This window comes from Gymnoscopelus microlampas (genome assembly GCF_963454915.1).
Source record: "Gymnoscopelus microlampas genome assembly, chromosome: 8".
Lineage (NCBI taxonomy): Eukaryota > Metazoa > Chordata > Actinopteri > Myctophiformes > Myctophidae > Gymnoscopelus > Gymnoscopelus microlampas.
The window spans coordinates 26,507,916-26,521,060 of NC_139945.1; the positions used below are offsets into that span (position 1 = coordinate 26,507,916).

The following is a 13,145-nucleotide window of genomic DNA, read 5'->3' on the forward strand; positions in this document are numbered from 1 at the left end:
CAAACTCATTGTCTTTCTGAAGGTAATTTCAGAAGTTCCTGGACCACCAGGATTTTCCAAAAATGACTGCAGAGACACCACCAGCGTGAACATTGTGTGTGATTGGTCAGAAACACAAGGTGCTTGTGATTTATATTGTTACTGGCAATGTACCATGGACAATTTTGAAGATTGTCTGAGGATGTTAGGAGGTACGTAGCTCTGTAATGATCTGTTACTGAGGGACTACAAACACAACCTGACAGCAATTAATTAATGTTGAGAGATGGCACACATTGTCTGTGTCTGTCGCCGGAAATAGCTAAATCTCCTAGATAAATTATGTCAAACGTGTACGTTGGAGGTTGATGAAAACAAAGACTGGGGATATATGGTAAAATCACTGTTCCAGCACTGTAGCCTACAGTGGGCAGAGTCTAACCTTCAATATTTAAAGTGATGCTGCGTCGAGTATAAAACAATTTAATCCGCAGAGAACGTGTTACATTTTGGCCAGCCGAATATTCTTATACTATAATATTCTGCCAGCTTTAGGCTACTCTGGTCTTTCCTGGGTTATTGGTTCAGGCTCCCCAGCCCTCAAACAGAATGTGGGAGTTCAATTCATTGATTATTTGGACTTCCTTTTGAACAGTAGTAGGTTCCCAGGTTTAATGTTTGATTTCAGTGTGACATTTTATAATCATTCTAACCTTGACTGAGGTGATGTTTATCTCATTGGAAAACCTCTTCTAGGTCTTGGTCTCCTGCCCATATAGCTCAATGCTCCTGCCTCTTCATTCTATCGCTTCCGCACTGGAAGGTTATAATAAACCATCTCGATGTTCTCCACTCCTGCACTCTGCACTCTGGCCTGGAGAAACACAACAGCACCCAACTTTAAATTACAGGGGGGGGGGGTTGTTAGAATGAGCAAATTTAAACTTGAGTCTTGTATTAAATAAAGACGTATACTGTACCTTCCAGAGACGATATACGATGATGATACTGATTAACAGCATCAACAGCACCAGCAATATGAGCATAATTCTGATGATTTCAGCCGTTATATTAGTGGCTGAAAAATAAATATGATGGATGGATACGTGGATGGATGGATGGATAGATAGATCTACATTATGATAGAACATTTCATTCAGGTTACCTGTGATAGTGAGAGAGAGGAGCTTGCTCTCAGAGGAGAGGTTACGTTTAAAAACATTGATGTGATAGACACATCTGTAGTTCCCTTGGTGGGTGTGGTCTGCTGCAGGAAACTGGAAGTTGGCAGAGTGATTGACAGCTGGCTGGGTCTGGTTGTGTGTTGTTTTGGATCCAGTGTAGGTGAGTTGGAAGGAGCCTCCTGGATGCTGTGGCTCAATGGAGCAGGTTATGGTGAATTTGGAACCCTCCAACAACTGAAACGCCTGCTGCTGGCCCTCAGAAACCCCGTTCATGGAGGGGAAGATGGTGATGTTTGGCTTAAAAAGATCTGTAACAAGACAGAGTTGATTGGCCATTACCTGAACACATAGTATCTTTGGATGATATTGTTGTCATTGTGAATTATTGGTCTATAGAGATGTTCATACTGAAATAGTTAATGCAAATAAATGCAAATAATATTTAATGTAAAGTTGAATTTAATTTAATTACATTGAGTGAAGGAAACAAATATATAAAGAAACATACTCGGACAGACGGACGGACGGACGGACGGACGGACGGACGGACTGACAGACAGACAGACAGACAGACAGACAGACAGACCGATTAAAAAACTCTTTGTTGTACCTGAACAAATCACCTCCTGTTGGCGAGAGGAAGTATAAGACTCCTTTGTTACACACTGCCTCAGTGAAGATTCATACCCAACGCAGGTAGATGTAATCCACCATACAGGTTGATCTGTAGAACCAGAACTCCTGTCTGTTGAAACAGCAGGGCCACATAACAGCTGTCTACACACTACAGATGATGACTTCAGGTTCCAGTCAGACAAACCATCCACTGGTCTCCACTCTCCCTGGTTTTTCATCTCCAGCTTACCAGTGCAGTTACTGCTTCCTCCCACCAACCTGACATCATCAGGTTCTGTACAGTCAGATACAATAGAATTAGTAGTAAAAAAAAAAAAAAAAAAAAACTATTCTCTCTCTCTCTCTCTCTCTCTCTCTCTCTCTCTCTCTCTCTCTCTCTCTCCCCCTTGATTGGCCGAAATTGACAACCCACCAGAAGATTTATTTTCTAATTATCAAAGAGATGGAGAGACCCCGTTACTCATTCTGTAGCAATGATTCCTGTCAGAGTATATGTAGAGCTTTAACTCATGAACAAAAACCTTTATTACTTACATAAATTACATTACTTTTAGTTTGGTTGTAAAATAATAATCCAAACCTAAAGTTTGACTATTACCTGAGCAGGTGAGTCCAACAGCCTTGTCACATGAGCTGGTGATTCTAGTTGAGCCTGAGGTTCCACAGTCCAAGAGAACCGACTCACTGCCTTTGCACTGGAACTCTTCGGTCCACATTGGAGCCCTCACTTCTCCATAGAGTGCCCCCTGTAGGACTGAAGGAGCCCCACAGCCAAGCTCCCTACAGACCACCTCTGCATCCTGCTGGTCAAAGTTTCCTTCACACACTGAGACCCACGACTTATTAGACTTCACCTCCACTCTGCCTGAACACAAACTATTCCCATTCACCAACCTCACAGACTCTGAAGAGAGAGAGAGAGAGAGAGAGAGAGAGAGAGAGAGAGAGAGAGAGAGAGAGAGAGAGAGAGAGAGAAACGGACAGAGGGAAAACTTTTATTTAAGGGGAATTTTGTCTCACGGTTTTCTTACCTTTTCTATGGTGTTATAATATCCTAGGATGAATGGTACAGTAGAACAATTTTATAACTCCATCCCGGGGCGGCCCCAGCTAAAAACGCACGCCTATGGTCCTTGCGCTAAATCGCTTATTTTAATAGCTTTTTTTACGGGGCCAGAGCTCTGCTCTGGACACGTATTGTTATTCGCATTATTCTGTCACTTCTTCTTCTGCCACTTTTCGCAGTTCTGGCTGAACCGCGCTGTTGGTTTTTACGAAACTCGGCCATATGGTAGATGGTCATGAAAAACGATCAAAAAATAATTCTCACAATCTTTCGTCCAAAGGTGGCGCTATAGCACTCAATTGAAAATGCCAACTTTGACCAGGTACAATTCATGCCCTGTTTGACCTACAGCCATGAAACTTGGATACACATATGCGTCTCCTCATGCTTAACAACTTTCACACTCTGACTTTTGACCTCTGACCTTTAGATCTCCCACCATTTTGAATTATATGAAAAACAGTCATTGGCTCCTAACTTCTGCATTTTTTCACTTATGGAAAATCCGTTGGAAATTTTTGTAGAAAGTGGTCCAAAGTTCAAGTACGAAACGTTTCGTGCAGATTGCTCAAAAATCCCAGGAGGAGATAGATTTTAACTATTACAGTTTTATGAAAATGATTCATCTGTGCCTAAAACATACATGCAGACTCACATTTCTTTGAAACTTTGCAGAAATGTACAGGGTCATTCCAAATATCACTGAAACCAATCTTACTCCAATTGGCCAAAAGGGGGCGCTATAGCAATTTTTTGAAAAGGCAGACTTTAAACAGGCATAAGTCATGCCTCGTTTGGCCGAAAGTCGTGAAACTTGCTTACACATGTGCCTTGACTCATGAGGAACACACGTATCGATTTGACCATTAAGCTCCGCCCTTAGATTTTCCGCAATTTTGAGCAGTTTGAAAAATACTTGTTTTTGCCAGTTCTGGCTTAACCGTGCATACGCTTTTTACGAAACTCGGCCATATGGTAGATGCTCATGAAAAACTACCAAGAAATAATTCTCACACTCATTCGTCAAAGGGTGGCGCTATAGCACTCAATTGAAAGTGCCAACTTTGAACAGGTACAACTCATGCCCTGTTTGACCTACAACCATGAAACTTCGATACACACATGCGTCTCTTCATGCCCGACAACTTTCGTGGTCTGACTTTTGACCTCTGACCTTTAGATCGCCCACCATCTTGAATTATATGAAAAACAGTCATTGGCTCCTAACTTCTGCATTTTTTCACTTATGGAAAATCCGTTGGAAATTTTTGTAGGCAGTGGTCCAAAGTTCATGTGTAAAATGTTTCGTGCAGATTGCTCAAAAATCCCAGGAGGAGATAGATTTTAACTATTACAGTTTTATGAAAATTATTCATCTGTGCCTAAAACATACATGCAGACTCACATTTCTTTGAAACTTGGCAGAAATGTACAGGGTCATTCCAAATATCACTGAAACCAATCTCACTCCAATTGGCCAAAAGGGGGCGCTATAGCAATTTTTTGAAAAGGCAGACTTTAAACAGGCATAAGTCATGCCTCGTTTGGCCGAAAGTCGTGAAACTTGCTTACACATGTGCCTTGACTCATGAGGAACACATCTATCTCTTTGACCAGTAAGCTCCGCCCTTAGATTGTCCGCAATTTTGAGCAGTTTGAAAAACACTTAAACCCAGGATTTTTCAGCTATTTGCGTGAAACTGTATCATCTGTGTGATCTCCTTTTTCACAGTTACTTATCTGTTGGGCCAATGGCGTCTCCCTTAAATGAAGGCCTCACAATCTCAGGGTCGCCAGTTCAAGCCTCACTTGATGCAGACTTAATTTAAGTTGAATTGCAAACAACATGACTGTATCATTGAATACATGTGCAACTGTTAAAGGTAATGATGAAATGCTTCTTGGAGAGAGTAAGTTTTTTTAATGTATGACAAACTTCATTGTGAAAATAACCGATCTACAATCTCAAAACTTTTCAGATAGCAACATGTTTCTGAGCTTGTAGATCGGCTGCTTTCACTGTTTTCGGTAGCGAGGAGACATACAATTTCTCTATTGGTAAATGGTTTGTGAACGAGTGATCTTAGTGTTGGCTTGGTTCATGACAGAAGGCAAGAGTTTATGATCTTCAACAGACAACATCAGCCTGGACAAAGCTATAGCACTATAGGTAGTGTTGCAGCCTATTAGCCTATCATGGGGCGGCCATAGCTGGGTGGTTAGTGAGCACGCCTAGGGAACCAGAGGCCCTGGTTGCCCCAGGTTCGATTCCAGGCCATCCCAGCATATGCGTCGATGAAATGAAATTTGTCCCTGAGCAAGACTCTTAACCCCTAATTGCTCACAGGTTCTCATTGGAAACAAGACCACAAGGACTTTCATGAACGACCTGTTAAAAGGAATTATCCTTATCCTAGTCCGAAGGTTGAGAGTTCGATTCCTGTTAATGGCAATAGGTTGAGATGTCCAATCTATCCATTCTGTTTCCATCTCTCTCTCTCTCATCAATCTATTCTGTTTCCATGTCTCTCTTCAATCTATTCCGTTTCCATGGCTCTCTCTCTCTCTCTCTCTGTCTCTCCAGTTTCCATCTCTCTCTCTCTCTCTCTCTCTCTCTCTCTCTCTCTCTCTCCAGTTTCCATGTCTGTCTGTCTCTCTCTCACTGGCCCCGTATTATCGCTGCTTGCAGCTATATTTTTGTTTTGTTTTTGAGATCTGACGTTCATAGTGACAGAACACTATGCAACGTGATTGTTTTGAATGCGCTCTACCGGAAGTATCGAGATTTCAATCCATTATGGTTGCAACACATCAGAGACAATTATTGTACACCTGCACTCAAACAGAGAAAGATAAATAATGTATCGCTAAAGTCTTAGCCAGTTGGAATGGAATCTGAAAAATCTGACTCATACTGATCACATGGCCCCAGAGATAATGAATAACTATAAAAAAAGAAAGAAAGAAGGAATGATTAATAATGAGAGGAGGCGGTCTCAAAACTCAGAAGGTCACCGGTTCCGTCTTCCGGCACCCCAGTACATAGTGGATAGCTTTAAAGCACAGCTCAAGACCTATTTCTTCACTCTTGCTTTTAGTTGATTATTAAATCTCTGTGTTGTTATTCATGTCCTCACTGTTTTGCCTGATTCACTTCCTTTTTAGCTTTTATTTTAATGTTGTTTTATGCTTTTGCTTTTCTTTTTTGCTTTATTGTTAATTAGTTGTACTTTTTCTGTAATCGTCTTTTTTGCTTTATTGTTAATTAGTTGTACTTTTTCTGTAATTGTATTCTTGCTCTGTAAAGCACTTTGAGCTGCATTTCATGTCATGAAAGGTACTATACAAATACAGTTTATTATTATTATTATTAGTATATGTGTTAATGTGTCCCTGAGCCTGCTGAGAACTGCACCCCCTGAACGCCTCTGTGCAGCTACTCCTTACTACTATAATCGGAAAGCAGCTCTTAGTTATTTAGTTTGTTGTTATAGTTAGTTAGTTAGTTAGTTAGTTAGTTAGTTAGTTAGTTGTTATAGTTAGTTGTTATAGTTAGTTAGTTAGTTAGTTAGTTAGTTAGTTAGTTGGTTAGTTGGTTAGTTGGTTAGTTGGTTAGTTGGTTAGTTAGTTAGTAGATATGTAGAAGTCATTGTTTGTTACCTGAACAGATCACCTTAAGTATAACAGAGGAAATACTTTCATTAAAGGAGTTTGTTCCACACTCCCTTAATGAAGACTCAAATCCAACACAGGAAGATGTAATCATCCATACACGTAGATTTGGAGAATCGGAACTCCTTTCTGTTGAAACAGCAGAGCCACAGGCCAGCTGTTGGCACACAACAGCTGATGACTTAAGGTTCCAGTAATCGTCATACCCTGGTCTCCACTCTCCGGTCTCCTGATGTTTCATCTCCAGTCTACCAGTACAGCGACTGGTTCCTCCCATCAACCTCACATCATCTGAATATAGACAATATAATAATAAAACAGCTTAAGACACGCAGAGAAAGAGAGACTGACTTAAAAAAAGTCCACTTTAGGCCTATCCGCTTTAAATTTTGTTTACCTGTTGAGTCCTGTGTTGATTTAACCTGGAGAGCTGAGGAGACACATTTTAAAATAATACATTCAATGTAATATAGTACAAGGATCCTTGCTGTGATTTGATTTGACCAAGCTTGACGTACACAAAAGCTAATTTTGTGTACGCCAAGTGTACAAAATGCAGGCCTCATGGCACTCTCTGAAGAATCTCTTCTTATGATCAGATATGTGTTTTGAAATAGCCATCAACCAACAAATGTCACTAAAACAGAGTCTTACTGTACCTGAGCTCCAGACCACGGTGAACATCAATAGTATTTTATTCATACTGTTTGTATCTGTCGCTACCAAGACAGCTACAGGGTTGTGGTGCTGTTATACAGACGTTGTTTTCTTCACTGTACAAGCCTTTATGTGTTATGGCTCTCCACTTTTCACGTTATGACAGGAGGAAATTGCACCTTCTCTTCAGTAGAACACTGTGACGCTATAGAGAAGCCACATGAAATCAAGTACATTTTGAAACCCGGATTAAAAGACAGGATGCAGACGAATAGCAGACCACAAGAGTGCGGGGGTGGAAAACTTTGTTGTGGCTCCATTTAGATTTTCATATTGACTGGTCAACTTAAAGTGACATTTTAATGAGAACTCTAATGATGACAATTAAAACAATAAAATAAAATATATGAAATAAATGCTAACAAATATTACTGTAATTTAAATCCTATAATACGTATCATCCAACAGTTGAATTGAAGGTAACACAAGAATCAATCATTTTGCACGATCATGTCAGGCTTCAAATATGCGTGGGAGTGCTCTTGAGTGTGCATAGATTCTGTTCTTACTGAAGAACAAAAGAAAACATTGATGAATATCAGAAACTGCCTGAAAACCATGTTTATGGGTCTGCGTATTCAACAGTCAGTTGGTGAATGAGGCGTGTGTGCGAACTGTGCATGTTTGCACACAAGTACAATAGCAGGTTATATCTGCATGTATAAGTGCATAAATACATGTGTGTACAAGAGCAGAGTATACTGTATGTTTAGAGGCATACATAGATGAATGTCTGTAAATAATACGTGCATGACTGTTTTGTTTTCTCATGAAATTACAGATATGCTGGTGGTTTGCAAAGAAGACAGGAACCATGACATTCATGATCGTAACACGCACGCACGCACGCACGCACGCACGCACGCACGCACACACGCACACGCACACGCACACACACACACACACACACACACACACACACACACACACACACACAGATGGTTTGTCTCGGCATATGCATCAGCCTTGTTTTAAAAACCACAATTTTCACCTCACAGAGGAAGTTAGAAACAGACACAGACTTACAGCGGTTTCACACTATGGTCCTGGGTGCGCACTCGAGACCGCTTGGAAGGTTTCGCGCTAGTGTGAATGTTGCGCATCGTTCCCCGAAACGGATCGCCGTTCCGTACCCGAAACCACCTCGGGAGGTAGTCTCGGGTGCGATTCTTGCGTCCTCGGGGACGGTACACTGCAATGTGAAAGCAAGCGTATCGTTTGACGGAAGTGGCCCGCTATTTGTAAAAGGTGACGGTATATAAACTCGACAAAAACAGTCAACAAAAACACGTCGCAGATCAATCCACAGGGGTTCAACCATGGCCGGATCCCGCGGGTTAATTTCATCATTAAATTATAAAATGAACCCGCGGGATGATGAAAGATTTAGTATCATCCCGCGGGTTAATTTTATCATTAAATGACCAAATGAACCCGCGGGATGATGCGCTAAAACCCGCAATATTTATATATAAAACTTATTTATTTATTTATATAAAACATTACATACAGAAATAGAATGAGAGCGCGAGATAGAAAGAGAGGCCGTGTCATGGCCATATAATGACAGCAACAATATATATATATATATATATAATAGTATATCTTGTGGATACCTTGTGGAGTTTCAACTACTATGCATCCCAGAAATATATAGCTTGTAAGGCTTTGTAATTTGAAATTTGTAAGTAAATATGGTAACTCATTTAGATGTAGGCCTACGTAGGTTTATGGTTTCCCATGGACTATAGCCGTTTCACTCATGATGCAATTTCTCTTTCATAACAGATACATACATGTGCCAGATAATCCCCACACAAAGAGAGTAAAAAAAGAAAAGATGTTACTTTATTTAGTAAGACATGAGAAACAGTACATGGAAGTACAATTCACAATACAAGGTTTCAGTCATTCAGTCCGACTTCACTGTATAGGCTAGTTGCCTTTTCATAAATTATATATTTTTGTACTTAAGCTGTCGTGAAAGTTTATAATATTTAGAGAAATGTAAGGTTTCAAATACAAAAGTAGTAGTTGTTGTGAAGGTTAGCAAACTGGACATTTAGACTGAATGTTTCCTGTATCCTCATCTTGCGCGTTGTGTTTCACCAGGTTTCATTTGTGTTGTTTCTCATAAGCGTGCATCCGTTGTCTGTCAACAACACGCGCGCCAACAACACCGCAGTCTGTGCCTTGACTTCTGTGCGCTCAGTGCGCTCCTGACTCTCTCCCCAGCGGCAACCCTATATTTATGCGCGACCAGCACAAACATTGTCGCATAGTTGATGACGTCTGTGTCCACTGGCGAAGCACTATGTGCATGCCGCCACCTATAGGATCGGGGGTATATATGCAAGTGTTCTCGGGCGCGTTAGAGCCTTGGCCAGTGTGAATGCGGGCCAGCCAAGCGCACTCGGAAACGGAGCGGTCTGGAGTGCGCACGCGGAACCATAGTGAGAAACCGCCCTTACTCTCTCTCTCTCTCTCTCTCTCTCTCTCTCTCTCTCTCTCTCTCTGCAAGGAAAGACACAAGTGAGGGATTTAATCTCTTCTCTAATGCACATGCATGCACACATCCTGTTGTCTACAGTTAACTGGTTCCACACCCCCACTTGTGAGAACACTCTGGCTGCATCTCAGATCCTTATTCTACTCCGTCCTATAGTTCCTCTGTCTTTGTCAATTCTCAGATGCGTTATAACGTTTGGTGTCAAAACAATCCTATTATACACAAAAAGATGCACTGTATACTCTTTACAGAGATGAGGACATGCAAAATAGCTAACCCATGTGTGATTGATTCTTGCCTATTTTAAAAGGCCTACAGTGGGCTATTGTTGAATTTGGCATGTGGCCTAGGCCAAATGTATTTCTGTTGTAGCCTACCTTCAACTGGATGACACTGTCATGGTTTGGACACCTCCAATCATTATTTGGGGACTTTTGGTGTTCTCTGGTTGCCGTTTCTGATCACTTTCAACCTTGTAGTTGTGTTACATTAATGCTTCTGTTTCTCAACTCGTAGTAGCCAAATTTGGTTTAACGTCACAATAACAATACAAAGGTGTGTTTAAAATGTTATAAAGCTATAACAAATATGTATTATAAAAAAGAACCACAACTTTACGTAGCCACTGTCCCATATTTTTCTGAGTTCCTAATCCTCCTCATTTCTCATTTTCCACATTTGAATGTCATGTTCTTTCAATTGCACACCCTGTCCTTCTTTCCATCATTGTGCCCCACTGTCCCCCAGGTCCACATATCCTTGAAGAGCTGAATGCTCTTATCTTCTCCTTCCCAGAAGATGGCACTGCTCTCATTCAACCACTGTATGTGACTTCAACCTTCCCACAGGCAAGTATCTTCATGTTACTTCTCTCTAGTCCTCATTCAACCTCTCCTTAGCTGAACATGGATAAAACAGAGCTTCTGTTCTTCTCTGGGAGATCCTGCACCCCCTGCAGAGATTTACATTTATTTATTTTTTCATTTCCATCACCACACCCTGGCGGGTCTGCTGAGAGTTCCTGGACAGATTTAGGGTTGCAAGGTTCGGTGAAAATTCAAAGGTGGAAACTTTGCATGGGATTTAACCACTTAAACCCTATATAGTGGGTTGACTGCAGTCCCCCAGGGGTCTATTCTTGGTCCCCTTCTTGTTTTCCCATGGCGATGCTTCATGAGCTTGTTTATCTGCTATTTTGGCAGAATGTTTTGCCCATTAAGACAATTGCCAGTATGTGGATGTTAGCTCATGGTGTATGGTTAGAGAGGTAAGATTATAATATGGTAATGAATGGCAATACATTTGAAATGTAGCTTTTTCCAAACATCTGGGACCAGAAGGAACCATTGAATGATTCCCTGAGGATATGCAGCTCCACACAGTGGCTCAGGCAGTGCAGTAATTTGGGGCTCATAGCACTAATAGCATTAGTGACTGATAACTTAGAATAATGATGGCAATATTATGCCCTAATTAGCCCAAGCTATCACTGAAACCTGGACCCTGTGAGACTGTATGATTTTGGGTAAAAAGGTGTTAAGACTGTAAAGGTATAGTAATAATAAATGAGACGACAACGACAGGTTAAAATAGGGTAATTATTATTTCAAAATGAGTTATTAATTACAGTTACAATTAATTGCAGTTATATTGAGTTTGCACAGAGCTATGAGATATAAAGGCGATACAAAAATAGCGATCTAAAAGCGATCCTTCAGGTTAAGTAAAAATGTCATAACTGGATTATGGGAGAGAGATTCAGATGTTAAAAGGAGGAACAGTCTGTTATCTTCCAGTAGGAGGGGGGGGGGGATTTGACCTCGCAGGATGTCTTCAGAGCTATCTTGCCATATAGCTCTCGGCAGTTTGATGACGTCAGAGGACCCAGGCTGGTAGCTGCTGGTCTTGGGAATCATATCCATGATTCGGGGCAAAACTTGATAGGAAGGCTCCAGGAATCCATAACAAGACAGTTTCTCAGGATGGGTTAGACACAACTTGCATGTGCAAGTGACGCCTTGGCTACAGACAGTTCTTGTTCAAAGTTCATGACTGCACTGGGGTTGGGGGCAGTCTGGCCTTTGTGTAATGTCCAAGGTGGAAAGATGGCCTTCAAGTGATGTTAAAACCTTTATGCAGCATTATATTAATTTGACATTTAAAGCAGGTTTAGGACATTAGACAAATTATGATTAACCAAAATATTTCTATCAAGCCTACCTCTTTATCATGATTTGGATAGGGTCAAAGGGCAAGCTGATTGTACCTTGTGACATTATTCAAACCAAACCAGACACAGACAGGCAAATCTTACAGTGACTAAGTAAGGACACAGAGATTTCAAATGACCTAAAGGGCAAATGGATTGGAAGTACAAATATATTTTAAGGACTGTATAATTTAAATCGAATTGTAGATTAATAAACCTTACATTGTGACAGAGTGGCTTAATGCCTTTAAAAAATAAATGGTTAGTTATGTATTTAATATATAGATATATATTATTAAAAAAATGTAAGGGGTTGTATAAGTTATTATTATATATATATATATTTTTTTAAGGGGTTGTATAAGTTATTAACAGATATTACTTAGAAATGTTTTTACTTCTTTGAAAGGACTGTATATAATGGTTATTCATTCAATTAGGAAGTAAAACAGGGTTATATTTCATGAGATTTCGAGACACATACGACAAAGTTTTTCCCGGGTATTCCCTTTTGTTTAGTGGAGTCGTGTCTAGCTCTCCACCTGCAGCGTTCAGCAACAGCTGATTAACAATTCACATCTCCACTAACAAATAATTTTATTATAATTCAAAAATCTCAGCTAATGTACCGTTCCAAAACAAATCTTCTTAATACGTTTGGATTTAATCAATTTTTTTAGCACCTGTTAATGACCCATAGCCCGTTTTGGTTGATAGAGTGAGGGAAAATTGACCAGTCTGACAAGTTTTTGAAATTGGACTTTGACAAGACACCTACGTAACTGATCAAAGACAATTCTGGACAATTCAGATAAGAGAATTACCCCTCCTCGTGTTGAGCTGGTCCAGATACTTTAACAAGTTTTTAAGTATTTAAAATGAAACGGTACACTTCTGACCTGTATTTTTACTTTTTGGTAGTAGGGTGTCTAGCCTTCCACCTGCGGCCTTTAGCAACAGTTGATTAACCATTCACATCCCTACTAACAAATAACTTTATTTAGGGAAAAACTCAGTGGAATGGCCCCAAAACCCAGGAAATACTTCCCGAATGTAATACTTCCTGATTGCATGTATATGGGGTTTATTTTGGTAGGAGGAATCATGTTAATGGATTAAGTAAGTACAACCTGAGTAAATACAAACTGTTTGTGTAATTTTCAAATGTTTTCA

General features: G+C 40.3%; 1 protein-coding gene across 1 annotated transcript; it reads right to left on the reverse strand.

Annotated features, from left to right (window-relative positions):
- Window positions 1–560: 560 nt before the first annotated feature.
- Window positions 561–7,338, reverse strand: LOC311050321 (CD5 antigen-like). The gene is made up of 8 exons (XM_084064335.1): window positions 7,197–7,338; window positions 6,935–6,967; window positions 6,526–6,828; window positions 2,398–2,703; window positions 1,774–2,073; window positions 1,145–1,471; window positions 960–1,057; window positions 561–853 (listed from the first exon to the last, which is right to left on the reverse strand). The coding sequence occupies exons 1-8, from the start codon at window positions 7,237–7,239 to the stop codon at window positions 782–784; spliced, it is 1,482 nt and encodes a 493-aa protein (XP_083920461.1). The 5' UTR covers window positions 7,240–7,338; the 3' UTR covers window positions 561–781.
- Between the last annotated feature and the right edge of the window lie 5,807 nt (window positions 7,339–13,145).